Below are 27893 nucleotides of genomic sequence, written 5' to 3'. Positions count from 1 at the left end.
CGGTGGGTGCATGCCTCCATGATCCCAGCTTGTCTACAACAATGGGAGGTAAAGCCAAGAGAGCTTATGAGCCAGTCTCACTGGAGCAGCAAGAGACCCCATCTCAAGGCAGGGGGAGCCCTGACAACTCTTCTGACCTCCATACACGGCACATGAAGGGGCGAGGGACGTTAAGAGTTCGACTCGATGGTAATATGACCAGCACCTGATAGGTTCATAAAATAAAATTTGTAATAAAAACTTTTCCTTTTTTGAGTTTTTGAGGTAGGGTCTTTCTCTGGCCCAGGCTGAATTTACTATGAAGTCTCAGGCTGGTCTCAAACTCACAGCAACTTTTCTACCTCTGTCTCTTGAGTGCTGGGATTAAAGGCATGCACCACAATGCCTGGTTTAAAACATTAATTTTTTTTCTTTATTTGAGAGAGACAGACAGAGGCAGAGAGAGAGAGAGAGAGAGAGAGAGAGAGAGGGAGAGAGACAGACAGACAGAGAGGGAGGGAGGGAGGGAGGGAGGGAAGGAGGGAGGGAGAGAATGGGTGCACCAAGGCCTCCGGCCACTGCAAATGAGCTCTAGATGCATGTGCCACCTTGTACATCTGGCTTACGTGGGTCCTGGGGATTCGAGCCTCAAATCGGGGTCCTTAGGTTTCACAGGCAAGTGCTTAACCGCTAAGCCATCTCTCCAACCCTTAAAATATGTTTTTAAAGAAAGAAAATGAGAGCAAGCCCAACACTGGGTGTCAAAGTGACCTCACAAAGATGGAGACTTGAGGGTTGGCCCACGAAGGGTGACTCAGGATTTCAAAAGTGAAGATAAAATAGAAGAGGGCGGGAGAGAATAAAGTAATATATAATTAATGCTACTCTCACTTTTGGTAGAGAATCTTCTCTTTTCAGATGGCAGTGACCTTGGGATGACTCAGAAGGCATCATGGTGCTGGGAAGAAGTGACAGGAGTGTTCAGCACTGCCATATCTCTATCATACTTTCCAAGGCTCAGGGTCCATTGCAGAAGGGGTAGCAGAAAGAATGTAAGAGCCAAAGGAAGGGTAGGACTCCTTACAATGTGCTCCTCCAGACACAAAATGGCCTGGATATCCATGACCTCACAGTGCCTGACACTACCTACACAAGACCATCATAATAGGAGGAAAAGATCATAACATCAAAATAAAAGAGAGACTGATTGAAAGGAGGAGGGGATATGATGGAGAGTGGAGTTTCAAAGGGGAAAATGGGGGGAGGGAGGGAATTACCATGGGATATTGTTTATAATCATGGAGGTTGCTAATAAAAATAATAATAAAAGGTCTGGAGAGATGGCTTAGCGGTTAAGTGCTTGCCTGTGAAGCCTAAGGACCCCCATTCAAGGCTCGATTCCCCAGGACTCACGTTAGCCAGATGCACAAGGTGGTGTACATGTCTGGAGTTCGTTTGCAATGGCTAGAAGCCCTGGCACGCCCACTCTCCTCTCTCTCTCTCTCTCTCTCTCTCTGTCACTCTCAAGTAAGTAAATAAAAATAAACAAAAAAATAATAAATAAAGTAACATATAAAGTATCAGAAAACTTCTGTCACCACCCAGAGCACCTGGGGGGGAGCGGCAGGGACAGTCACAACTGGCATTAAACTGTTTTTCATTAGAATTGCTGTCAAGTCAGGTATTCCCCATTCTGTATTGATGTTTTGAACTTAAATGCCATTGATTTTTTTTAAATTTTTTATTTATTTGAGAGCGAGACACAGAGAGAAAGACAGATAGAGGAAAGAGAGAATGGGCGCGCCAGGGCTTCCAGCCTCTGCAAATGAACTCCAGACGCGTGCGCCCCCTTGTGCATCTGGCTAACGTGGGACCTGGGGAACCGAGCCTCAAACCGGGGTCCTTCGGCTTCACAGGCAAGCGCTTAACCGCTAAGCCATCTCTCCAGCCCCCGTTGATTTTTTTTTTTTTTTTGATACTCCAATGTATCCCATTGCATTTTGTTGAGCTGATTTAGGCTCAACATGCATAAAATAATAAATAATGAAACTGGAAGGGGTTTAAGAAATCAGGGAAACCTATTTTGGAAACTAAATTACATCAGTAGTTTTCAAGGCTTCAGGATTTTCCTTTTTGTTTTTTAAAATATTTATTTATGATGGGAGAGAGAGGGAGAATGAGAATGAATATGGGTATGCCAGGGTGAGTATTCTACCATTGAGCCATATCATCACATCCCCTTTTACTTTTTTTTTTTAAGGTGCAAACATCCTCGATTTGTTGCAGCAGTAAATGGAGAAAGGAGGGAAGACGTCAGCAATCATTCCTGGGTTGGCGTCCGCAGATGCCGCAGCTGCGCTCCGACCCCTTTTACTTTTATTAACGATTTTGGTCTTGGTCAAGTGTGGTGGTTTATGTCTATGAATCTCAGAATTTGGGAGGCTGGGGCAGGAGGATCACTATGAGTTCAATGCCAGCCTGGGCTACACAGAGAGTCTGAGGCCAGATTGGTCTACAGAGTGATCCTGTTGCAAAGAAACCAAACCAAACCAAACAAACCAAACCAAACCAAACCAAACCAATAACCATTCTCAGGGTTGAGGAGATGGCTTAGCAATTAAAGGTGCTTGCTTGCAAAGCCTGCCAACCTAGGGTTCAATTTCCCAGTACCTATGTAAGGCAGCTGCAAAAGTGGCACCAGTGTCTGGAGTTTGTAGCAGCACAAGGCTCTGGGTGCCCCCCATTCTCCTCTCTGTCTCTTTCTGTCAAATAAGTTAAAAATAATTTTTTTGTGTATTTTGTTTGTTTTTGAGGTAGGGTTTCTCTCTGGCCCAAACTGACCTGGAATCACTCAGTAGCCTCAGGGAGGCCTCCAGCTCACAGTGACTCTTACCTCTGCCTCCGGAGTGCTGGCATCAAAGGAGTGTGCCACCATACCCGGCACAAACAACATTTTTTGACCAAGTAAACTTCAAATTGAATACATTCTAAGAAGTGCTAATGAGTAGATATTTGACTCTGCGACACCTTCTAACCCTCTGCCTCAACTCAGCCGATCTCCTTCCATTCCTTGGGAGAACCACTGGCCCCATTTTCCTCTATGGTTATCAAAGTATGTTTGAAAGAAGCTCATGCAGTTCCTGTTATTAAAACAAAACACCAGAGGTGGGGGACTTTGTCAATTTTTTAAATATTCTTTAAAAATATTATTTATTTATTTATTTATTAGAGAGAGAGAGAGAAAGAGAGAGAGAATGGGTAAGCCACAGCCTCCAGCCACTGCAAACAAACTCCAGATACATGCGCCACTATGTGCATCTATCTGGCTTGTATGGATACTGGGGAATCAAACCTGAGTCCTTAGGCTTTGCAGGCAAGCACCTTAACCATCTCTAAGCCATCTCTCCAGCCCAAGTTTAGTGGTTTTATTCAGGTCTCAGTTTTGGAGCCTGAAATTCTATGATCAGACTTCTTGGCTTGTTCAGCCTCTAGTGAGGATCTCCCTTTATAAAAATCCTTTCACCCTTGAGAGGGAAAGAGAACAATGTCTCCATTGTTACATAGCTATCTAGATTTGAACAGCCCTGAAAGTCTGGGGTTGGCGGGGGGGGGGGGGGGGGACATCTCCCTCATAATCAGCAGCTTATAAAGCTAAGGATTGAGATTGCCAGAATCTACTAACTAGGATCTGGGTCATGTCTCTGGCCCTGGGTGGAGGCATGGCCTTCTGAACTACCCAGGAGAACCACGAATACTGTCTAGCTGAGGCTTTCCATAAAGAACACAGGCATAGGCTGGGCCAGGTGGTGCACACCTTTAATCCCAGCACTCCTTTACAACAAAACAGACAAGGCAGAGGTAGGAGGATTGCCATGAACTCGAGGCCACCCTGAGACTACATAGTGAATGCCAAGTCAGCCTGGGCTAGAGTGAGACCCCACCTTGAAAAACAAACAAAAGAACACAAGCATTAGCCCCTTCCATAACAGCTCATTCAAATGGGCCTGTCAATCACTTCCATAGGAAACTGCCCTTCAGGGAAAGCAATCTTTCTAGAGTGTGGTTTGACACAATGGTCCCTTTTGCCACTGTCTACTCTCACTTCCTCTTCAACATGGTCCCTGCCTTTTAGTTTTTTTTTTGTAAAAAAATAAAATTTACTTATTAGAGAGAAGAGAGAGAGAGAATATGGGTGTGCCAGGTCCTCTAGCCACTGCAAATGAACTCCAGACCCCTACGCCACCTTGTGCATCTGGCTTACAGGGGTCCTGGGGAATCAAACTTGTCTATAGGCTTTGCAGGAAAGTGCCTTAATCGCTAAGCCATTTCAGCCCAGAGTGGTCCCTTTTGTTCTGTAACAAATCCTATCTTCTGCCCTCTGCTCTGTGGGCCTCATCTAAATTCTTTCCACTGGAGTTCACAGGACTGGAGACCTGAGGAGCCCAGATGGAGATCCCAGTGACTTAATGACTTAACTACCTTACAGTAGGCCACCTACTTAATGGCTCCACCATTTCTCTGCATTGTCACACTGGGGACCAAGCTTCCAGCACACGAGCTTTCGAGGACAAGCCACACAAAAGGACCGCAAGGACACATCAGTAAGGAAATAAGAGCCCGTCTTACAGCACGAGGAACTGAGGGTGGCTGAATGCGTAAGTGAACGTGGGGGTGGAATCTTCCCCTTAGTGAGGCACACAGCTTGCTGGACCTGACTTCAACCTTGGAAAAACCCTGTCAGGCTGCAGAAATTGCTCAGTGGTTAAGGTACTAGCCTGTAAAGCCTAACGACCCAAGCTCAATTCCCCAGTGCCCATGTAAAGCCAGACGCAAAGGTGGTGCATGTCTCTGGAGTTCAATTGCAGCAGCTAGAGGCCCTGGTGCACTTATCCTCTCTCTCTCTTTCTGTGTGTGTGTGTGTGTGTGTGTGTGTGTGTGTGTGTGTGTGTGTACTGGGCATGGTGGCACATGCCTTAATTCCAGCACTAGGGAGGCAGAGGTAGGAGGATCACTGTGAGATCAAGGTCACCCTGAAACTACATAGTGAATTCCAGGTCAGCCTGGGCTATAGCGAGGCCCTACCTCAAAAGCCAAGCAAACAACAAAACAGACAAACAAAAATCAAAGTGTGTAGGACCCAACTGAGAAAACTATAAATCAAAGTGTGTGTGTGTGTGTGTGTGTGTGTGTCTAAAGATCTTATAGAACTGTGTCCTACTTTTCTAATCTCAAACACATCGGGAAAACTTAAAAGATCAAGCCCTTCTTATAATGACTCCATGTGGAGAGGTTTGTCAACTTGATGGAGATACTGTATTAGCTCAGCACTGACTCGGGGTATGTCGAAGAGGGCGTTTGATGCTGGAAGATCTTATCATTTCACTTGGTGAAGCAGTGAGGCATATGGCCCTGCCCGGTGCGGGGAGTGGGGGCACCTGGATGGAACCTGCCTGAGCTGCAGCATCCATTACTCTGCTGCTGTAACTAGTGGATCTCAAAGCTTAGGCCTTAGATTGGCTCTCGACCATCCTTCCTACGACTACACTAGTGGCCTTCCTGGGTCTTTGGCTTCCATACAACAAGATCTGGTCTCTATAATCACTTAAGCCAATGCCTTACAATAAATCTGGTGTGTGTGTGTCTGTGTATACAATATCCTGTATCAGCTTTGTTTCCCTGCAGAATGCTGACCTTGACTTGATATGCCTCCTGCTGATTATTCTAGGGCATACATGCTATGGTAGTTTGAATATATGTCCCCCATAGACTAAGAAATTTATTTTAAACATCATTTAAAAAATGTATTTATTTACTTATTTATGACATACACACAGAGAACGGGTGCCCTAAGGCCCCTAGCCACTGCAAACAAACTCAAGATACATGTGCCACCTTGATCTGGCTTTAAGTAGGTACTGGGAAATTGAACCTATGTCCTCAGGCTTTGCAGGCAAGCACCTTAACTGCTGAGGCAACTCTCCAGCTCTCAGGTGTTTTATTTAAGCTTGTAACTTGGATCTCCATCTGCCTGGCTGGACAGAAGAGTCACTGGGGGCAGATCCTGGGGTTCAGCCCTAAGGAGTCATGGGAGGCAGATCTGAATTCCAGCCCAAAGGTACAAGAGAATGGTCTGAGCCCTGCTGAGACCCTGTTGCTTGTTGCCCATAAGTACTGTTGCTCTTGGTTTTCATGAGCTGTTTGGTTACTTCTCTCTGCTTTTTTGTTTGTTTATTTGGTTAAGGTAGGGTCTCACTCTAGCCCTGGCTGACCTGGCATTCACTATGAAGTCTCAGGGCGGCTTCAAATTCACAGCGATCCTTCTACCTCTGCCTCCCCAGCGCAGGGATTAAAAGGATGCACCACCATCCCTAGCAGGGGGTTATTTTTGAAAACCGCATTGGTCACAGGAGTTGAACCTGTGATCACTTCTTCCCTCTCTCTTCTTCTGCAGCAAAACTTTACCCCCTACCTCCACTGAGCAGCGCATCTGCCCCTCCCCTTGCATCAATGTTAAAAGGTTCCTGTGACTGACGGTGATTCACCCCGCAGGAAGTTTGACAACAAAGAGAAATTATTGCTATGTGTAGAAAGCCAGAGGGTGGGCATCCATTTTTAATGGTCACACTCCTTCCAGTTCAAGGGAACCAATCCACCCTGCCCGGATCTCCTCATCCATCATGTCTCCACAGTTGTTGACACACAGTAGGAACTCAATATTTATCTGCAGAATGAATTTTTAAAAAGGTTTCACTGCTTGCACTTGGAGTAAAATATGGATGTTGCAGAAAACAGGACAATAGAGTTTATTTTATTTATTTATTATTTGAGAGAGCGAGAGAGAGACAAAGAGAGAAAGAGAGAGGGAATGGTATGCCAGGGTCTCTTGCTACTGCCAACAAACTCCACTTGCATGTGCCACCTCGTGCATCTGGCTTATGCGGGTACTAGCAAGTCAAAACTGGGTCCTTAGGTTTCACAGGCAAATGCCTTGACCACTAAGCCATCTCTCCAGCCCCTTTTATTTTTTATTTTATTTTATTTTTCCCCTGAGGTTAAGGTCTTACTCTAGCCCAGGCTGACCTGGTATTCAGTCTAGTCCCAGGCTGGCCTTGAACTCACAGTAATCCTCCTACCTCTGCCTCCAGAGTGCTGGGATTGAAGGCATGGGGTACCACGACTGGCTTGATCTTGACTCTTAACTGTGATGTAGGTCTGGCCAAGGGGACCTGAGAGAAACTGGGCAGGGCCTTCTGAGAAAGGTTTTACTGGCCTAAAAAGGATGGACTCATGGTGGAAAAAAAAATCATCACCAGAGGGTTGAGGAGATGGTTCAGTGGTTGAAGGCACTTGCTTGCAAAGCCTGATAGCCTGGGTTCAATTCCTCAGTGCCCACATAAAACAATATGCATAAAGGAGCTCATGTATCTGGGGTTTATTTGCAGTGGCAAGACACCCTGGCATACCCTTCCCTCTCTTTCTTTCTCTCCATACAAATAAATAATATTTTAAAAACTGGTCCATGTTTGCACATGATGCCTGGATCTGCTGCAGTCACCCTGTGACTAGAAGTGTGAGGCGAGACATGGAATGTAGACTGGGGACCAGGGTGCGAAGGGTTCCGTTACACCTGGGTCCCTGGAGGTGCTATTCTTTAGTGTGTGTGTGTGTGTGTGTGTGTGTGTGTGTGTGTGTTCGCAAGCACACATGTCAAGCATAGGACATAACATACATGTGAAGATCAGAGGACAACCTTGGGGTGTCGGGCCTCTCCTTCCACCTTGTTTGACACAGGGTCTGACTTGTCTGACACTGACAGTGCCAGGCTGGCTGCCCACGAGCTCCGAGGTCCTCCCAGTTCTGTCTCCCGTCGCTGTAGGTGTGGCGAGAGTACAGACACACGTGCCGCTTGTGTCTGGCTTACGTGAGTGCTGACAGTGTAAACCCACACAGTCAGATGCACAAGGTGGCGTATGTGTCTGGAGTTCCTTCTGGAGTTTGTTTGCAGTGGCTAAAGGCTGTGGTATGCCCATCCTCTCCCATCCCCCTTACATGCTCTCTCTCAAAATAAATAAGTAAATAAAATATAAACCAACAGGTGGGCACCTAATACCTCCAGCTTTCTTCTGGCCTGTACATGCATGTGTACAGACCCCTGCGCACACCTGGGCACCCACACCAATATGCATACACACTTGCATCCTACACACTCAACAAACAAACAAACAAAAGTGTTCAAAACTTTACTTCACTATGCCTCCTTGGGGACAAATACTGGGAAGTTAATTCCCAAGGGGAGGTACCACCCGAAAGCCAAAGCCCGAAACAGCTAAGAAGCCAGTATCACTAAGGGCACGGATGAGTGTATGTATGACTGACTGTTTTTGTCACCAAAATAGTGCAGGATTGTGATGTCACTGCAGACATTGTGATGAAACACAGTGGAGAATTATGCTGTCACAGTGGGTCATCATAACATCACAGTAGAGTATTATGATCTCACAGCTGAGCACTGTGATCTCACACTGGGGTATTACAATATTACAATGGCATACTGTAGCATCACAGTTGTGTTGTCATAGCTGATCAGTGTCATACCACAGTAGGATTTTATGATCTCACAGCTGAGCATTGTGATGTCACAGTGGGATACCGTGATGTCACAGTTGAGCATTGTTACATCACAATGGGATATTATGATGTCACAATGGTATACTGTGACATCATAGTGAGGTGTTATGATGTCACAGCTGAGTATTATGATGTCACAGTGGTATATTGTGACATCCCAGTGGGTCATTATGATGTCACAGTAGGATACTGTGATCTCACAGTGGAGTATTGTGATCTCACATTTAAGTACTGTATCACAGTGGGGTATTATGATGTCACAGTGATGTACTGTGACATCACTGTGGGGGTACTGTGATGTCATAGTGGGTCATTATACTGTAGGATACTGTAACCTCACAGTGGAGTATAGTGGTATCACAGAGAAGCATTGTGATATCACAGTGGGGTACTATGATCTCACAGTGGGGCATTGTGATGTCACAGTGGGATATTGTGGTATCACAATGGGGTACTGGGTGTCACAATGGGGCATTGTGATGTCACATGGGGCATTGTGATACCACAGCTGGGCACTGTGATGTCATAGTGGGGAAATATGTCATAAGAAGGTATTGTGAGGCCACAATGGACACTGATTTCAAAGTGGGGTATTGTCATATCACAGTGTTAAGAGACAACTTAAGGGAGGAAAGGCTTATCCTGGCTCATAGGTTCCGAGTTTCATTGATTCTGGTCCACGATAAGGCAGAATACCATGAACCAGAGAAAGAGAAGTGGAAGTTTCTTCACTTCATGGCGGACAACAAGCAGAGGAGACAGGAAGGGGCCTTTGGTGACCTACTTCCTCCGACTAAGTTTCACTTCTTAAAATTCCCAGAACTTCCCCAAACAGTGCTATCAGCTGGGTGTCAAGCCCCCCAATACAAGAGACTTTGGGGGTGGGGGCATTTCATATTCAAATCCCAACACTGTGGATCTAGAAGAACAGATGGGACACATGACTGTCCAGGGATGGTAACACAAGTTAAGCAAACCCAGGGGTTGGGGAAATGGCCTAGAGGTTAAGACATTTGCCTGTGAAGCCTAAGGACCCTGGTTCGATTACCCAAGACCCACGTAAGCCAGATGTACAAGGTGGTACATGCCCATTCTGTCTTTCTCTCTGCCTCTTCCTCTCTCTCAAATAAATAGATAAGATATTTTTTTTTGAAAAGTTAAGCAAACTCAAATAAAGGAGGATGAAGGTTAAGCCTAGAATGACATGACGCATTTTAAAAATTCAGCCCTGGAGCTAGGGAGATTGCAGAGTGGTTAAGGCACTTGCCTGCAAAGCCTAAGGACCCAGGTTTGATTCCCCAACACCCATGCAAGAAAGATACACGAGGTGTCACATGCGTTTGGGGTTCATTTGCAGTGGCTAGAGGCTGTGGTGTGCCCATTCTCTCTCTCTCCCCACCTTTCTCTCTCAAATTAATAAACAAAATAAAATTTAAAAAAAAAATCTTAAAATTTAGTCCAGGGGCTGGGGAGATGGCTTAGTGGCTAAGGTGCTTGCCAGCAAAGCCCAAGGATCCAGGTTCTCTAGGTCCCATGTAAGCCAGACGCACAAGGTGACAGAAGTCCACAAGATCACACATGCACACAGGTGGTGCACATGTCTGGAGTTTGACTGCAGTGGCTGGAGGCCCTGGTGTGCCAATTCTCTCTCTCATTTAAAAAAAAAATCTTAAAATTCAGTCCAGGGCCAGAGGATATAGCTTAGCAGTTAAGGCGCTTGCCAGCAAAGCATAAGGACCTAGGTTTGATTCCCCAGTACCCATGTAAAGGCGGATGCATTAAGCAGCCTGTGCACCTGGAGTTCATTTGCAGCAGGACAAGAGGCCCTGGAGTTCTCTGTCTCTGTCTTTCTCTCTCTCCTTGCAAATAAATAAAAAAAATTTTTTTTAAAGAATGAGGTGGGGCTGGAGAAATGTCTTAGCAGCTAAGGTGCTTGCCTGAGAAGCCTAAGGAGCTAGGTTCTATTCCCCAGTACCTATGAAAGCCAGATAGATGTACATGGTGGCCCATGAGCATGGAGTTCGTTGTAGTGGCTGGGAGCCCTAGTATGCCTACTCTTTCCATATCTGCCCTTTCCTCTCTCTCTCTCTCTCTCTCTCTCAAATAAATAAGCAAAATATTAAAAAAATAAAATGAAGGTGTTGTCACACAAGCCACAGGATAGGGTTACAGGACAAGGGAGATTCAAGAACTGTTTAGGTCTGTTTTAGGAATAAAGGAGATGGTGACCCAATTTGGTACAACAAGATGCCTGTCTGAAACTACTCTACAGGATAGGTCATCCTCGGGGACTGGAGGCAAGTTTCCTGCAGTCTGCCAAAACATGGTGACCTTGATCTGGCCCACTCAACACTGGGATCCTACACAAGCCACTAAGCACATGAAACCCGCAGGGAGGCACAAGCTGGGATGATCCTCTAAGACACGACACGACCAGAGATGCCTCAACAGAAGCTGGCCTGTCATTCCAGTCCCTGGGAGGCTTGGGCTGGAGGACTGAGACCAGCCTGGGTTATATGCTCACTATGGTTTTTACAAAAGGAAAGAAGGGGGATGGAGAGATGGCTTAGCATTTGAGACATTTGCCTGCAAAGCCTAAGAACTCAGGTGGTATTCTCCACATAAGCCAAATGCACGTGCTGGCATATGTGTGTGGACTTCATTTGCCATGACTAGAGTCCTGGGCACGCCCATTCTAAAAAGGGAAAGAAAAAGGGGCTGGAGAGATGGCTCGGTGGTTAACAGCATACTCTCTATCAGCCTGTCACTGGAATTTGGATCCCTAGCACTCACATAAAAAGTCGGACCTAGCCGGGCGTGGTGGCACACACCTTTGATCCCAGCACTTGGGAGGCAGAGGTAGGAGGATTGCTGTGAGTTCAAGGCATCCTGAGACTACATAGTGAATTTCAGGTCAGCCTGGACTAGAGTGAAACCCTACCTTGAAAAGCAAAAAAAAAAAAAAAAAGTTGGACCTAAAGTCAGATGCGGTGATGCACGCCTTTAATTCCAACACTTGGGAGGCAGAGGTAGGAGGAATGCCATGAGTTTGAGGCCACCTTGAGACTACATAAGCCAGATCTACATGTATCTGTCACATGTATCTGTCATCCCAAGTGCCTATGGCAATGGGAGGGGGTCAGGAGACTCCTGAAACTTGCAGACCAGCTAATCTGGTGTTCACAGCAACAATAAGCAAGAGAGACCTTGTCTCAAACAAGGTGGAAGGAGAAAACCAACCCCCTGAGGTTGTTCTCTGACCTTCACACACATGCCATGACATGTACACACCCATTCACACACACACACACACACACACACACACACACAGGCATGCACACACACAGGCAAATGATTTTCTTTTCTCAGTTGGAAATCCATATCTGAAAATGAAAGACACTTGGAAGAGTCACTAAGAGTCCCTCTGTAAGACATTTTTCTAAGAGGGATTTTGTTGGCTTCCTTTGAGTTTATAATATTGAATGTGAGTAGCAAGGGTGATTGGGAATAAAAAGGGAGGAGCATTGGTGAGCAGGTAAAAAGCAGGACAGAGGACGGTGGAGAGAGACAGATGGACAGAAATCTTCTCTCTGTGTCTGTGTATCTGGACATGGTAACCCGGCAAGGAGGGTCTATGGATGTCACCAGAGTGCGTCATCTGGGATTGTAGGTGTGTGCCACGATTTCAAGCTAAATTTTCTCCTTTAGTTTGCATCATCTAGGACTAGAGAGATAGCAGTTAAGGTGCTTGTCTGCGAAGCCTAAGAACCCAGATTCAGTTCCCCACTACCCTGTAAGCCGGATGCACAAGGTAGCGCATGCGTCTGGAGTTTGTTTGCTATGGCTGGAGGCCCTGGTATGCCCATTCTTTCTCTCTCTCTCTATATATATATGTATGTAAGTATATATGTAGTATATGGATATATATAAACACCACATAGTGGTTTGATTCAGGTGTCCCCCATAAACTTAGGTGTTCTCAATGCTAGGTTCCCAGCTGATGGAGATTTGGGAATTTAGCGCCTCCTAGAGGCAGTGTAGTGTTGGAGGTGGGCTTATGGGTGCCATAGCCAGCTTCCCCTTGCCATTGTTTAGCACACTCTCCTGTTGCTGTTGTCCACCTGATACTGGCCAGGAGGTGATGTCCACACTCTGCTCATGTCATCGTTTTCCCTTGCCATCATGGAGCTTCCCCCTCGAGTCTGTAAGCCAAAATAAACCCTTTTTCCCACAAGCTGCTCTTGGTCGGGTGGTTTTCTGCCAGCAGTACAAACCTGACTGCAACTATATATATACCTGCAAGTAAATAAATACAATTTGCATCAGCTTTGCCACATCCCTGTTTGTAAAACAGGAAAGTGTAAAAGCAGAGTAAATGGTTTTCTCCTCTTCACTCGGCGGCTAAGCTGGAACTGGAGGACCAGGACACACCAGGACCAGCTTCCTCCTCTCAGCACGCCACACTGTCTCAGAGCCCAGAACATCGAGTTGGGCTTCCTGGGCAAGGTGTGTGTGTGTCAAGGGGGAAGCCGAGATGTCATGGCAGAATTGCACACAGGTCCTTGGGTCAGGCCAGGAATAAAAACGCAGATCAAGGCTCACCTGAGGAAGGAGAGAGGGCTGCTCACATTTCACAGTGAAAGCCCAGGGTTAAAGGCTGTCCTTGAAGGGTAATGCTTTTCAGAAAAAAACAGGTCAACCAGAATCTATGAGGGACCTGAGCTCCATCAGGAAAGAGTATGCTAGAGGCCAGAGGAGAGGAGGAAGAGGAGGTAGCTAGATTCAAGGGTGGAAGGTGTAAGGGTTTGGCAACACTCATGTGCCGTGGACAGGGGTTGACTATGGGTCAGAGTGGACACCAGCTGGACTCTGCTTGATGTGTTTGTAATGTGCACTCAGACCCTCTGGGGCAGGGATTCTAAAGTCTGTTCCTCTGATAAGCAGCACTGAGTCACTTGAAAAGGCATTAGAGGTCTGGAGGGATGGCTTTGCAGTTAACGTGTTTGCCTGCAAAGCCAAAGGACACAGGTTCAATTCCCCAGGACCCATGTTAGCTAGATGCATAAGGGGGCGCATGCATCTGGAGTTCATCTGCAGTGGCTGGATGCCCTGGCGTGCCCATTCTCTCCCTCTCTCTTTCTCTGTCAAATAAATGAATAAATAAAAATAAAATATTTATTTTAAAAAGGCATTAGAAATGGAAACACTTTCCCTGTCTCATACCTGCTATTAGAGACTGAACGATGTGTGAGTTTGGATCCTCAGAACCCACACAGAGTCAGGTGATGTGAGGTGAGAGTCTCTAATCCCAGCGTGTCTAAGGTGAGATGGGAGGCAGAGACAAACGAATCCCCCAGACGTTTGTGAGAAAGCCAGCCTGGTAGAAGGTGAGGACCAACACCAGGGTTATCCTCTGACCTCCACATACACTCACACACGTGAGCATGAGTGTACACCACACACACACACACACACACACACACACACACACACACACACAGAGGCATGGGGCCCTGATCCGACAGAATTAGTGCCCTTCTGCGGAGAGATACCCAAGAGGCTCATTGGCTCTTTCCTGCAAGATGATCAGAGGAAAGGCCATGGGGGGCCAAGTGGCTGGTTGGCTGCAAGCCAGGAACAATGACCTCAACAGAAACCAACCCCTTGTGAAATCCTGACCTTGGACTTTCCAGCTTCCCAAAGTAGACAATCAACTCTCTGTGTAAGTCTATCTGTGGCTGACTAAGCCACACACTGAACTGGAAACTCCCAAGATAGAGCCTTGGATTGCTCTATTTGAAAATCCCTTCAGGTTACTTAGACATGGGCTCCATTCTGAGGAATGCTAGCCTAGTCATGGGCTGGAACTGAAGGCCTTCAGTGCAATTCAGGGAGCACTTTTGGGGGTCACAGTGGAGAAGATATGAATATTCCTAGGCTACTGAACTCCCAATGGTCAAATGCATAGCAGTGACAGCTGGAGAGATGGCTTAGCAGTTAAGTTGCTTGCCTGTGAAGCCTAAGGACTGAGGTTTGATTCCCAATACCCACGTAAGTCAGATGCACAAGGTAGCGCACGTGTCTGGGGTTCGTGTGTAGTGGCTGGAGGCTTTTGTGCGCCACTCTATCTGCTTCTTTCTCTCTTAAGTAAATAAAATATAGATAGATAGATATCAAACATCTCTGGCATTTTGAATCTGGGTGTGGTGGCACATGCCTTTAATCCCAGTACTTGGGAGACAAAGATAAGAGGTTCACCATGAATTTGAAGCCACCCTGAGAACTACATAATGAATTCCAGGTTAGCCTGGGCTAGAGTGGGACCCTGCCTCAAAAAAAAAAAAAAAAAAAAGGAACCATGGTTGGCAGTAAGTGACTTATGCACTGAGCCTGGTGTGTGCCTGTGCCAATTGCAAGAGGAAGGGGCAGTCATAAACCTGACGGACATCTGCCCTGGTGAGGATCCCTGGACAATGGCCATCTCAGAGGTTGTTGCAGTTACAGGGATCAAAGTCTGTTTCTACTGTGGGAAATTCAGGGCTGTGCCAGGAACCATACGGAACAGCATGTTTGAAGATGTGTGCGGAGACTGTTGGTGAGCTACATCAAACCATCCGTCCAATTGTCATCACTACTATGGAAATTCATAAAGCTCATTTCTACATTGCTGAATACCAGCCACATGATTATCTCATAGGGTTGGGATGTGATGAAAGAAAGGCCCACCCTGTGCATGCTGGGAAGTGCTTACCATTGGCACAGGGGGCAGGGGAGCAATATTTAGCGTTGCCAATTTCCATGGTGTAAATACTCCCACCTTGACCATTTCAAATGAGCCAGCTGACGTCTCCAAATGTGGAGTTGGGATAGATACAACTGTCTTTGTGGGCTGGAATATAAACCCATTATATCTATGTAAAAATATACATATTCTCAAGGATTCCTGGTGGGGGTAGCTAAAGAAGCAGGCATGAAAGGGTTGATTTGCTTCCAAATTAGTGTCATCAAAGAGACTAGTGGACAAAAGTAAGTAGTCAAGAGAAGAAAGTCAAAACGTCTGACAAATAAACCTAATGAAGACCCATGTGCACATTCAGGGAAAGTTTCTGGATTGTTCCTGATCTAACTTCTTGGGCCAGCCATACAACTGATCTCTTTAAGAGTTAATGATGTTGAGGCTGAAGAGATGGCTTAGGGGTTAAAGTGTTTGTCTGTGTAGTCTAAGGAGCCAGGTTCGATTCCCCAGTACCCACATAAGCAAGGTGCACAAGGTGGTGCATGGGACTGGATGTCCTGGCATGCCCATTGTCTCTCAAATAAATAAATTTAAAAGAATTCAAAAGAGACAATGATCTACTCACCTTAGTGTGTAACTTCTCTTCCTTCCACAACATTTCACATAGAGAGGATGACAGTTCAACCTATGATTTTTTTTCCAACTATGTTGCAAAAGCAGGAACACATTCAGTAGAACCTGCATTTCAAATCTTCCCTGGCAGCATTTTGATCCTTTCCCTGATGCTGAATGGCAGCAGCGAGTCCCAGCTCCCCCTCGGCCATGTGACCAGGAGGAAACTCAAGAACATGATGTGTGTTGCTCAGCTATAAGGTTCGGCAGGCAAGGTCTATTAAATGCACCTTGGACTTGTGATTTTTTTTTTTAATTTTATTTATTTGAGAGAGAAAGAGGCAGACACACAGAGAGTGAATATGGCACACCAGGACTTCCCACCACTGCAAACAAACTCCAGATGCATGGGCCACTTAGTGCGTCTGGCTTTATGTGCGACCCAGGGATTCGAACTCAGGTCCCTAGGCTTTGCAGGCAAGGGCCTTAACAAGGGAGCAATCCTTCAACAGCCATGTTAATGTGCAGACACTCCTGTGGCCTGCCAGTATGAAAACACACACACACACACACACACGATTCCCAGGTGCCATGAGGTCCCACATATCCTCATCCCGGCTACTCCTGTGATCCCCTATCCCTGCCCCCACTTCACCACCGGCAGTAGGCGGAAAGAACATCATGGTGCCGCCCACGGTGGGGCAAGTGGAGGCTCCTGGCAGGTGGCGCCACCTGCCCACACTCTCTCTATTTAAACCAAGTCTCTGTGGTTGAAGCCCAGCCTCACTTTCTTGGCACTCCATTCCCTCCTCCTCAGGCTAGGAGGCTGAGGCTACATGACATAAACAAGGTCATTGTGAGGACACTTATTTCCCTTTCTACATATGCCCTCAGGATTTCCGCTCCTTCCACTAAGTGGCCCTGGCGGCTGGGCCTTTGTCAACGCCTGTTTTGGATTATTCCAGTCTCTCTGTGTACTAGTGGCTGTTATGTATACACAATTATTCCCATTCCTGCTTACATATAGGCATGCCCCAGCCGCGAGCACCTCTCTTCACCTCTACCCAGCACTACTGGCCTACAAATCAGAGTAACGATGCCCTGTGGATGTGCGATTCCTGCCCACCTGCCAGGGCTGCCTCAAGGCTGCAAGGCAGGCAGGTGCCAAAGGGTGGTCATCACAAGCTGCCTGGTGCCTCTAAGTCCTGGCCACATGCCTCATGCCAATTTCCTCCCCACCCCACCCTACAGAGCTGTGCCAACCCTGTACTCTTTCCAGGGTACTCAGAAATCTTTCCCCTAGGGCTGAAGAGAAGGCACAGAGGTTAAAGACACTTGCTTGCAAAGCCTAACAACCTTGGGTTAGATTCCCCAATACCCACGTTAAGCCCAGATGCACAAGGTGGTGCATGCATCTGGAGTTGGTTTGCAGTGGCCAAGAGGTCCTGGTGCACCCATTCTCTCTCTCTCTCTCTCTCTCAAATAAATAAATAAATATTTTAAATTTTGTTTATTTTTATTTATTTGTTTGAGAGCGACAGACAGAAGGAGAAAGAGGCAGAAAGAGAGAGAGGGAGAGAGAGAGAGAATGGGCATGCCAGGGCCTCCAGCCACTGCAAATGAACTCCAGATGTGTGCGTCCCCCTGTGCATCTGGCTAACGTGGATCCTGGGTAACCAAACCTCGAACCGGGGTCCTTAGGCTTCAGGGGCAAGTGCTTAACCACTAAGCCATCTCTCCAGCCCCAATATAATTTTTTTTTAAAAAACATCAGTCCTCTATCTACACAAGAGACTGGCTTACAATATGTATGCTTCACAGCTGGAGAAAGGCCAGGGCACCTTGGAAGTTGGACAGCTCTTGGCTTGAGGTTTTCCTGTGCCCATAGCCATGTGGCTGGTGGTCACATGGGTCAGCATGTCTCAAATACATCCTGCGGTACTTACTGAAAACCTTGGGTAAGAGACTTCACCTCTCTGTGCCAGTTTCCTAATGGTAAAATGGACAAGAACAGCACTCATTGGCTCACTGTGAAGATTAAGTTGAAGAGCTTGAGGGCGAGTAGGTGAGTTTCTTGCAAGGACAGCCCACCAGCAGGAGGCCAGAGGCTGTCCCTCCCAGGACTGTGTGGCTCTTTTTATTACAGCTCTGTGCACTTTCCTCATCTACGTCTCCCAGTGCTTTCAGGAATATGCAAACGATGACCCTTCCCACCCAGTGGTCTGAAACATGAGGCAAGATGTTTTCCTTCCAGAAGAGAAGAAGTGGGGTTCATTTCTGCTTGGGGGCACTCACAGTGTTTACCCAGGTGAACTCTCTTTCAGAAGAAGGCCAGAGCTGAGCACTAGCCAGTGGAACAAGCGGATAAAACAATCAGGGCCCCAAACAAAAGCGGTACCACAGCCAAGCCCACACTTACTTCCAGGACTGTCCATTGTTCCACAACAATAGCATCGTAGCCCTGTATGGTTTTGTTATCTTCTGTGGAAACAGCTTCAAAGATGAATACTCCATCTGTCAGGCCATGCAAGGAATCTGTGGGAAAAAAAAAGAGAGAGAGAAAAACGGTGGGGGGGGGGTGGGGGGAGTCTGTGTAAGCTGTCTGAGGCAGAACCCTTACAAACAGCAAAAATTTTTCACTGCATTTCATTAATAATCCCAATCAGAACATCTTTTCAGCATGTTAATTAAAGAAGGCACACACAACCATAGAGTCTAGCCCCATCAGAATGAATGAGACTAATTTACCTTGCAGTTTTGAATAATATCCTTGATTTTATGAGCCCAAATTTCATTGTTAGCAATCACCATCTGATTTCACGCGCTTACCTTCCTTTTCACGCTCCAACATCAGGAAGCACTGGGGAGAATTTATCCAGGGCAGAAAACAGCCAGTTAGAGCCAGCTTTTAGAAGAAAACTATTTTTAGGTGAGAGGGATATTTTGTGAAAAAAAAATTTTTTTAAGGCAGGATAGATTCAACATGCCAGATCTGAGCTTGTCAGGCGCACTCATGTTACGTTGATTCCTGGGGGCTTGTGCGAATGGGTGACGTTTCTGGCAGCTCTTATGAAGAGGTGAAATTTGTGGGAGGGGCTTTTCCCAAATGTTTTACCACTGAAAATGTTTCAGGGGAGGGGGGATTGCTGTAGTAGAGATACGGATTCTGAGTTCTGTACAGTTCAGCCATGAAGTGTAATAGCATCCTTGGAGAATGTCTGAGCCCAGGAGGGTTTTAAAGAGAAACAGACTAGAGGATGCACGCACCGATGGGCAGGGAGGGACCTCCTGCCTTCTTATGGTGAGTGGCTCCTGCATGTCCTAAAGTCATGAGGTAAGATTGTGGAAAAGAAGACCAAGATGGATGCCAGTGATGTAGATAGAAGACAGGGTCCCTTCCAGGAACTTAGCTGTTCATCCATGAAATAGGACTGTGAACAGATAGTCCCTCTTGACTCACAGAGCTTGTTCTTCCAACGCTGCTCTGTCACATTGCTGTGGATCCAACTGGTGAAGAAGCCCTGACTCCCAGTGTGACAGCCTCTAGTGAAGTTAAAAAGCTAAATGGGGGCCAGAGAGATGGCTTAGTGGTTAAGGCACTCACCTGCAAAACCTAAGGATCCAGGTTCGATTCCCTAGTACCCACCTAAGCCAGATGCACAAGGTGGAGCATACACCTGAAGTTCATTTGCAGTGTCTAGAGGCGCTGGCGTGCCCATTCTCTCTCTCTCTCTCCACACACACACACGCACCTCTTACTCTGTCTCTCAAATAAATAAATAAGTAAATAAGATATATATATAATACATATATATATATATATATATATATATATATATATATATATATACACACACTTAAAGCTACATGAGGGCTGGGAGATGGCTCAGTGAATAAAGCCCTTGCTGTGCAAACATGAAAATAAATAAATAAGTAAATAAGATATATATATATATATATATATATATATATATATATATAAAATAAAGAAAAAAATAAGATATATATATACATACACACACACACACACACACACACACAGGCTCTAACATGCTTTCTTGCCCCCCTTGTCCCCAGATGTGTACAGAGGAAAAGCCATGTGAAGACACAGCAAGGTGACAGTTGGCTGTCTACAAGCTAGGACAACAGCCCTTACCAAATTTGCTGGCACCTAGGCCATAGGCTCCTATCTTTTGGAAACGGGAACTGGAGACTTGAACCCGGGTTCTTAGGCTTCATAAGGAAGTACATTAACAATTAAGCCATTTCTCGAGTCTCATACTATTTTTAAAAAATGCCATTTTTTCTTTGAGACAGAGTCTAGCTTGGCCTAAAACTCTCTATATAGCCATAGTAACCTTGAATTTCTGATCTTTCTGAAATTACAGGCATGAACCACCATTCCCAGTAAAAAGGGACACTCCTACAAAATAATATTCTCACCGGGCGTGGTGGCGCACGCCTTTAATCCAAGCACTCAGGAGGTAGACATAGGAGGATCACTGTGAGTTCAAGGCCACCCTGAGACTAATAGTGAATTCCAGGTCAGCCTGAGCTAGAGTGAGACCCTACCTCAAAAAAAAAAAAAAAAAAAAAAAAAACCCAAATATTCTCAGGGACTGGAGAGATGGTTCGGCTGTTAAGGAGCTTGCCTGCAAAACCTAATGACCTGGTTTGGATTCACCAGTGCCCACATAAAGCCCGATGCATACCATGGCGCATGCATCTGAAGTTCATTCGCAATGGCTAGATGCCCTGGTGTGTCAGTTCTCTCTCTCTTTATCTACCTCTCTGCTTGGAAACAAATAAGTAAAATATTTTTTAAAGACAATAATATTGTCTTTTTTTTAAAAAAAGTTTTTATCCATTTGCATATGCACACACATGTGTGGGAGGCAGGGCTCACCAGAGCCTCCTGGTGCTGCAAACAAACAGCAGATGCTTGTGCCACTTTTTTTTTTTTGTGTGTGTGTGTCCTGCTTACATGAGTGGCTTGGAAATAGAGTCCAGGCTGGCAGGTTTTGCAAGCAAGCACCGTTAACTGCTGAGCTATCTTCCCAGCCCCCAAAAGGACACTTCTTAGATGGACAAATACCTAGTAATGTGATTTCCCCCTACAAATTTAGAAAGACCCTGAATGATGCTGTTCCTGGTATTTTCCAGAAATCACATAAAAAAGAGTGACAAATGCCAACACAAAGCTTGCATCTCCCCTCAGGAAATTGAAGGGTGACTGACAGGAGAAAGTTATATATGCAGCAACAAAAATAAATGAGTGCCTATGCTTAATATTATTGTATTATTTCATATTAAAATTAATTCTCGAGCCAGGTGTGGTGGCGCACGCCTTTAATCCCAGCACTCGGGAGGCAGAGGTAGGAAGATCACCGAGAGTTCGAGGCCACCCTGAGACTACATAGTGAATTCCAGGTCAGCCTGAGCCAGAGTGAGACCCTACCTCGAGAAACCAAAAAAAAAAAAAAAAAAAAAAAAAAAATTCTCCATGGCTGGTAAATATTGAAGAACAATATAGCCTCATTTGTTTATCAGATTAGCAAGTTCTGAAAAGGAAGTGTTTAATGGCTATAGAGGTATGGGAATATGGGGGAGTTTGGAGTGCTTAAGGGAATTTTAGCTGTACAATCTTCCCAGAGAGCAACTTCATAACGTCTGAGTGCCTACCACAAAGTCTATCCTCTTTGACTCGAAAATTCTATTTCAATTAGTCTGCCCTAAGGTAATAACCACCAAATGCCATTAGGTGTTTATCTATAAGGATTGTTTGTAAAATTACTTAAAAAAATAAGCGAGGTGCTCAGCACTGCAACATCTCTATCACACCTTCCAAGGCTCAGGGTCCATTGCGGAAGAGGTGGTGGAAAGAATGTAAGAGCCAAAGGCAGGGTAGGACTCCTTATAACGTGCTCCCCCCAGACACAAAAAGGCCTGGATATTCATGACCTCATAGTGCCTGACACTACCTACACAAGACCCTCATAATAAGAGGAAAAGATTGTGACATCAAAATAAAAAAGAGACTGATTGAAAGAGGTGGGGGGGATATGATGGAGAGTGGAGTTTCAAAGGGGAAAGTGGGGGGAGGGAGGGCAGTACCATGGGATATTGTTTGCAATCATGGAAGTTGTTAATAAAAACAAAACAAAACAAAAAGCTGGGTGTGGTGGTACATGCCTTTAAGTCCAGCACTCAGGAGGCTAAGACAGAAGGATTGCTGTGAGTTTGAGTCTAGCCTGGGACTACAGAGTGAGTTCTAGGCCAGCCTGGGCTAGAATAAGGTCCTACCTTAAAACCAACAAACTCCTAAACTAATCCAAATATTCTACCACAGAAAAACAGTAAGTGATTTAGGTTTTGATACAACTGAAAACTACACTGTTCTGGCTGAAGAGATGGCTTAGCAGTCAAGGTGCTTGCCTGTGAAGCTAAGAACCCAGGTTTGAGTCCTCAGCACCCATGTAAGCCAGATACACATGGTGGTACATGAATCTGGAGTTTGTTTGCAGTGGCTAGAAGCCCTGAAATATCCATTATCTCTCTTTCTCTGTGTAATAAATATATAAATTAAAATAAAAAGTTTTTTAAAAGTTAAAAAAACCCTACACTGTCTTGGAAAATATCATGGGAATTTAAGGATTCAGAATGGTTTACAAACAATATTATAGAGAAAAAAGATACAATACTTCTATATGAATTAGATACCATTTAAAAATTTTTTTTAGAGACAGAATTGGTGTGCCAGAGCCTTGGCCACTGAAATTGAACTCCAGATGCTTGTGCCACCTAGTGGGCATGTGAGACCTTGTGCTTGCCTCACCTTTGTGTGTCTAACTTGGGATCTGGAGAGTGGAACATGGGTCCTTAGGCTTTGCAGGCAAGCATCTTAATCAGTAAGCCACCTCTTCTTCAGCCCTAAGTACCATTTTTAATGTTAGAAATGTCTAGATAAATATACTTTGTGGAAATATACAAGATACTAGAAGTGGTTATGGATGCTAAAATGAAATATAATTAAAATTGTCTTTATCTTTTTTTTTTTTTTTTTTAGATAGGGTCTCACTCTAGCCCAGGCTGACCTGGAATTTACTATGTAGTCTCAGGCTGACCTTGAGCACACAATGATCCTCCCACCTCTGCCTTCCAAGTACTGGGATTAAAGGTGTGCACCACCATGACCAACTCACTCATTATATATTTTCAATGTTTGTTTGTTTGTTTATTTATTTATAAGGAAAGAGAGCGAGAAAGAGAATGAGCATGCCAGGGCCTCTTACAGCTGCAAATGAAGGAAGCAAGGTTATGGATCTCAGAGTTTGCAAGTTCCCAGTGGCTGAGGGATCAGCCTACATATAAGCGTGAGAGGGACAGCCAAGGACCAGATGAGTTGCAGGGGCTGAGAAACCCAGTGGGGGGAAGGGCCAGCCAGGGGTTTATCCACATGGCTTTTTTCTTTTTAGCTAATGGGACACTAGCAAGTAAGATGCAGAGAGGCCTGAATAGTATGTGTGATTGCCATCACTACATTGATAGGACATTGTCCCAGCTAGATCAAAGACACATAGCGCCGAGCTGGCCCTAGCTGACCAACAGAGCTCCAGCAAACCAGAAAATCTGCTGGAATAAACTGATACTCTGAAGCCGACGAGTTCTGGAGTGGTTCACTACACAGCATCATACAGCAATAGCTGACTGATGCAGTGTTCCACCTAGACTAAAAGTAACGTGAGACAAGGGCGTTTGACTCAGCCTGGGATTACTCCTTATCCAGAATGACAAAAGAGGCCTGAACAGCCCAAGTCATGGCCATGAGGTCACAGCTGCCTTGTATTCCATTATCCCAACCCAGTAAGGTAATACACCATGCCCAACGGTATCCCTGAGAGTATGTCAATTCCAAGCCTCTGTTTTCTACTTGTTTCCTATTTTTACAGCCAACTATCCACCTCCTCATAAGAACCACACCTGCCTCTCTCAAGTGATTTGCTGGAACATATTCCCAAGTGTTTGTTTACTGGCCTCCAAGGAACAGTTTACATTGATGCCCAGGGGTTAAACACTTTTTCTTCAGTAAAATCACCTCCTTTGTATCTTCAGGGACAAGGCAAGTACAACCCCATAGTTAGCTCAGTTTAAAGTTATCAAAAAGGGGCTGGAGAAGTGGCTTGCCTGTGAAACCTAAGGACTCAGGTTCATTTCCCAGTACCCACCTAAAGCCAGATGCACTCGGTAGCACATGTGTTTGACGGTAGCACATGTGTTTGACGGTAGCACATGTGTTTGAAGTTCATTTACAGTGGCTAGAGGCCCTGGAGTGCCCATCCTCTCTATCTGCCTCTCTCTTAAATAAATAAATAAATGAAAACATTAGAATTCCCAGGAATACTCTGGGAGTAGAGTCCCTGTCACAGGAGAGGTACCCTAAGAAATTCCTCGGCATCAAGTGACCCCATCTGGATTAGGGAGTCTCAACACCAGAAAGGCACTCGATGATGCCTTCTGGATTGGACCAGCACAGTACGTATTCTTCTCAAGACTTCCACAGAGACATGTTACAGTCATCCCTCTGCATCTGCGGGTTCCACAGTAGTGGATTCAACCCATTGTAGATGGAGAAATACTATATTTTGGATTGCGTATCACATGCTTTTTCCTTGTCATTACTCCCTCAGTCATTTAGTGTAACAACTATTTACACAGCATCTACATTGTATTGGGTATTATGAATCACCCTACAATGATTAAAAGCACAGGGAGGGGGAGCTGAAGGGATGGCTCAGTGGTTAAGGCGCTTGCTTGCAGAGCCTAAGGACAGGATTGATTCCCTAGGACCCATGTACGCCAGAGGCACAAGGTGGCACATGTGTCTAGAGTTCATTTCAATGGCTAGAGGCCCTGGAATGCCCATTCTCTCTCTCTCTTTCATAGATAAACAAATAAATAAAAGCACACGGGAGGCTATATGAAGTCTGCAAGCCATTTTTCTACAAGGGACATGAGTATCTGTAGTTGTGGTGTCTGAGGGGTTCCGGGAACCAAAGTCCTTCAGATATTGAGGTAATCCAGTTTCCAAAGCCTCCATCTACAGCTCCTCAGTAGAGAATATCCAGGCCCTTTAAAGGCGCCTGCCATGTGTCTTAAGAATGGAAGTACCCGATTCAATATAAAAGGATGATGGCGCTTGCCAAGGGCATTGGGTGCAGCTGCCCTTGGAGGAGGAGGGAACACTTGCAGCCGCCTCAGGCTTCTCGAATGGTGCCTGGCTTCCCCTTTCTTCCCTAGCTACAGGCCTCAGGAGGCTGGTGAGGACCAAGGAAAGCAACGGCCCAGGCTAAGGACACACTGGGTCCTTATCCACGGTCCACCTCTCCCACCTTCTGTCTGACTTCCAGCCTGAGGCTGGCTGCTCTGCTCCGCTCGCCTGAATCTAAAAGGCTGATTCACCCGCTTGACTATGAAGTAAGTCAGAATGGCTGTCAGAGTCTGGTCATCTGTAACAGCAAAAACAGTCAATGAACCACAGAGAACAGACAGCTGGGCTTTGAAAGAGCCCCTTGTTTTGACGGGCCCATCCCCTTGCCAGCTCATTGCCTTCATGGCTCAGCCTCCTTGACATGTGCGCCAACTTGGGCATAAATAGGTCTATCTCACAGTGAAGGCTCCTGATGTAAAAAGGTTAAACTACCCTCTGTCTATGGAAAGCATTCCATTATCACTGCATTTTTTTTTTATTAAAGTAAAGATGCTCCCCTACTGTGCACAAAAAGCTATTTGCTCAGCTATTGTATAAATATTTGATGTTGATCTTTTGGCAAAAGGCCACCTTAACATTCCGAGCTTATGATTTATAAGAAGGGTGTGGGGGGAAAATTGCCATACTCTCTCAAGAGGTCAACTGTCTATACAACTGCTCTTCTACAGACGTCCAGACTGTCTGCCAAGTTCACCTTCAGGCTCAGTCCCCGGTACCTGTCTCCCAGAGAAGTCACTGGAATGTGCATGCTAAGACAAGTGGCCAAGGTGTTCGGTCTAGGTTTTGTGGGTTCACAAACAAATACTGCTTTTAGTTATTCTTTGAAGTGGAGAGGTGGGACTAACCGGTCTATACTGCTGGATCTGGCGGCAGAGGTCTCCTGGGGTCCCCACTGGACGCTGCATGGTGATTCCTGGTATAGCTCTGACCAAATGCGATGTCAAGTGTGCACGTGCGGTCATGCTGACATGCAAGTCCCTAAAGACATAACTGCTGTTCACCCCAATCATGGATAATGGCACCGTGCTGGTTCCCAATGAAACTACAGTGAACCCCCTCTTACCAAAGGATGAGCCGTTGTGCCAGCTCCTACCCCCCTGAGCCCTTTCTGCTGCTCAGGGCCTGCCTACCTTCCCGCTTGCATTCTGATTTTTTGTTTTGTTTTGTTTCCAAGGTAGGAGCTCACTCTAGCTCGTGATGAGCTGGAATTCACTATGTAGTCTCAGGGTGGCCTTGAACTCATGGTGATCCTTCTTCCTCTGCCTCCTGAGTGCTGGGATTAGAGGTGTGTGTCCCCACGCCTGGCTGCAAGAAAAGGTGTCACTCCTCTTTAGCTGGAGTGGGGATCTGCCTTTAAGTTTAGTACCATGTGATTGACCAGACGGGAAGAAACACTGTAATGCAGTGTTTACTGCGTGGAAAGCACCCTGCTGACCATCATTCCCTTCTTTTTTTTTTTTAAATTTTTTATTTATTTATTTGAGAGCGACAGACACAGAGAGAAAGACAGATAGAGGGAGAGAGAGGGAATGGGCATGCCAGGGCTTCCAGCCTCTGCAAACGAACTCCAGACGCGTGCGCCCCCTTGTTCATCTGGCTAATGTGGGACCTGGGGAACTGAGCCTTGAACGGGGGTCCTTAGGCTTCACAGGCAAGCGCTTAACCGCTAAGCCATCTCTCCAGCCCCCATCATTCCCTTCTAATTCACGAGTCAATGAAAGTCACAGCAGTTATGTAATTTGTCCAAGTTCACATGGAATGGCAAAGCCAAGCTTTGAAGTACAGTTTGATCCCAAAGCTTATGTGCTTTAAAAAAAATATTTATTTATTTGCAAGCAAAGAGAGAGAAGAGAAAAGAAAGATAACCTAATCGAAAGCCTATGGCAAGGGAGGTCATGAGCCTTAGGGTTATAAAGCCTGCTCCTGTCTCGATAAATGTATATATTATTCTCACCAAACTGCCCTGAAAGCACTATACTTAATGTTCATATTCATATATTAATGCTACTCTCACTTCTGGTTAGAGAAGCTTCTCTTTTCAGATGTCAATGGCCACTGGGATGACCCAAAGGGCAACATAGTGCTGAGAAGAAGGGACGGAGGAGTGTCCAGCACTGAAACATCTCACACCCTCCAAGGCTCAGGGTCCATCATGGAAGAGGTGGCGGAAAGAATGTAAGAGCCAAAGGAAGGGTACCACTCCTTACATACAACTATCTGGACAGAACTTGGCCTCTATATCCAAGACCTCGCAGTGCCTAGCAATACCTACAGAGGACCCTCATAATAGGAAGAAAAAGATGATGCCATCAAATTAAAAGAGAGACTAATGGACAGTGGGCGGGGATATGATGGAGAGCTGAGTTATGAAGGGGAAAGCGGGGGAGGGGAGGGAAATACCATGGTTTGTTGTCTGTAAGTATAGAATTGTCAATAAAAAAATCTCTATATTAAAAAAAAGAATGGGCACACCAGGGTGTCCAGCTGCTGTAAGTTAATTCCAGATGCATGTGCCATATTGGACATCTGGCTTTACGGCAGTACCGGGGAATGAAACCCAGGTCGTTAGGCTTTATGGGTAAGTGCCTTAACCACTCTGCCATCTCTTCAGCTCTGAAAGCCTATATGCTTTCAATACCGAAGAAATACTTATTAAACCACCATCATGAT

The 27893-nt window shown here is 45.7% G+C and overlaps 1 protein-coding gene across 2 annotated transcripts in view; it reads right to left on the bottom strand.

The window, feature by feature from the left end:
* The window catches only part of Rftn1 (raftlin, lipid raft linker 1), a 256787-nt gene that overhangs the window by 38694 nt on the left and 190200 nt on the right, over positions 1–27893 (bottom strand). For both annotated transcript variants that reach the window (XM_045136163.1, XM_004661255.2), the window contains exon 7: positions 18375–18490. In XM_045136163.1, the coding sequence (XP_044992098.1) occupies positions 18375–18490 (116 nt within the window). The remainder of the gene's footprint in view (positions 1–18374; positions 18491–27893) is intronic.

Source organism: Jaculus jaculus, chromosome 16, assembly GCF_020740685.1.
Source record: "Jaculus jaculus isolate mJacJac1 chromosome 16, mJacJac1.mat.Y.cur, whole genome shotgun sequence".
In the NCBI taxonomy this organism is placed as follows: Eukaryota; Metazoa; Chordata; class Mammalia; order Rodentia; family Dipodidae; genus Jaculus; species Jaculus jaculus.
This window is presented reverse-complemented; position numbering and strand designations above follow the sequence as displayed.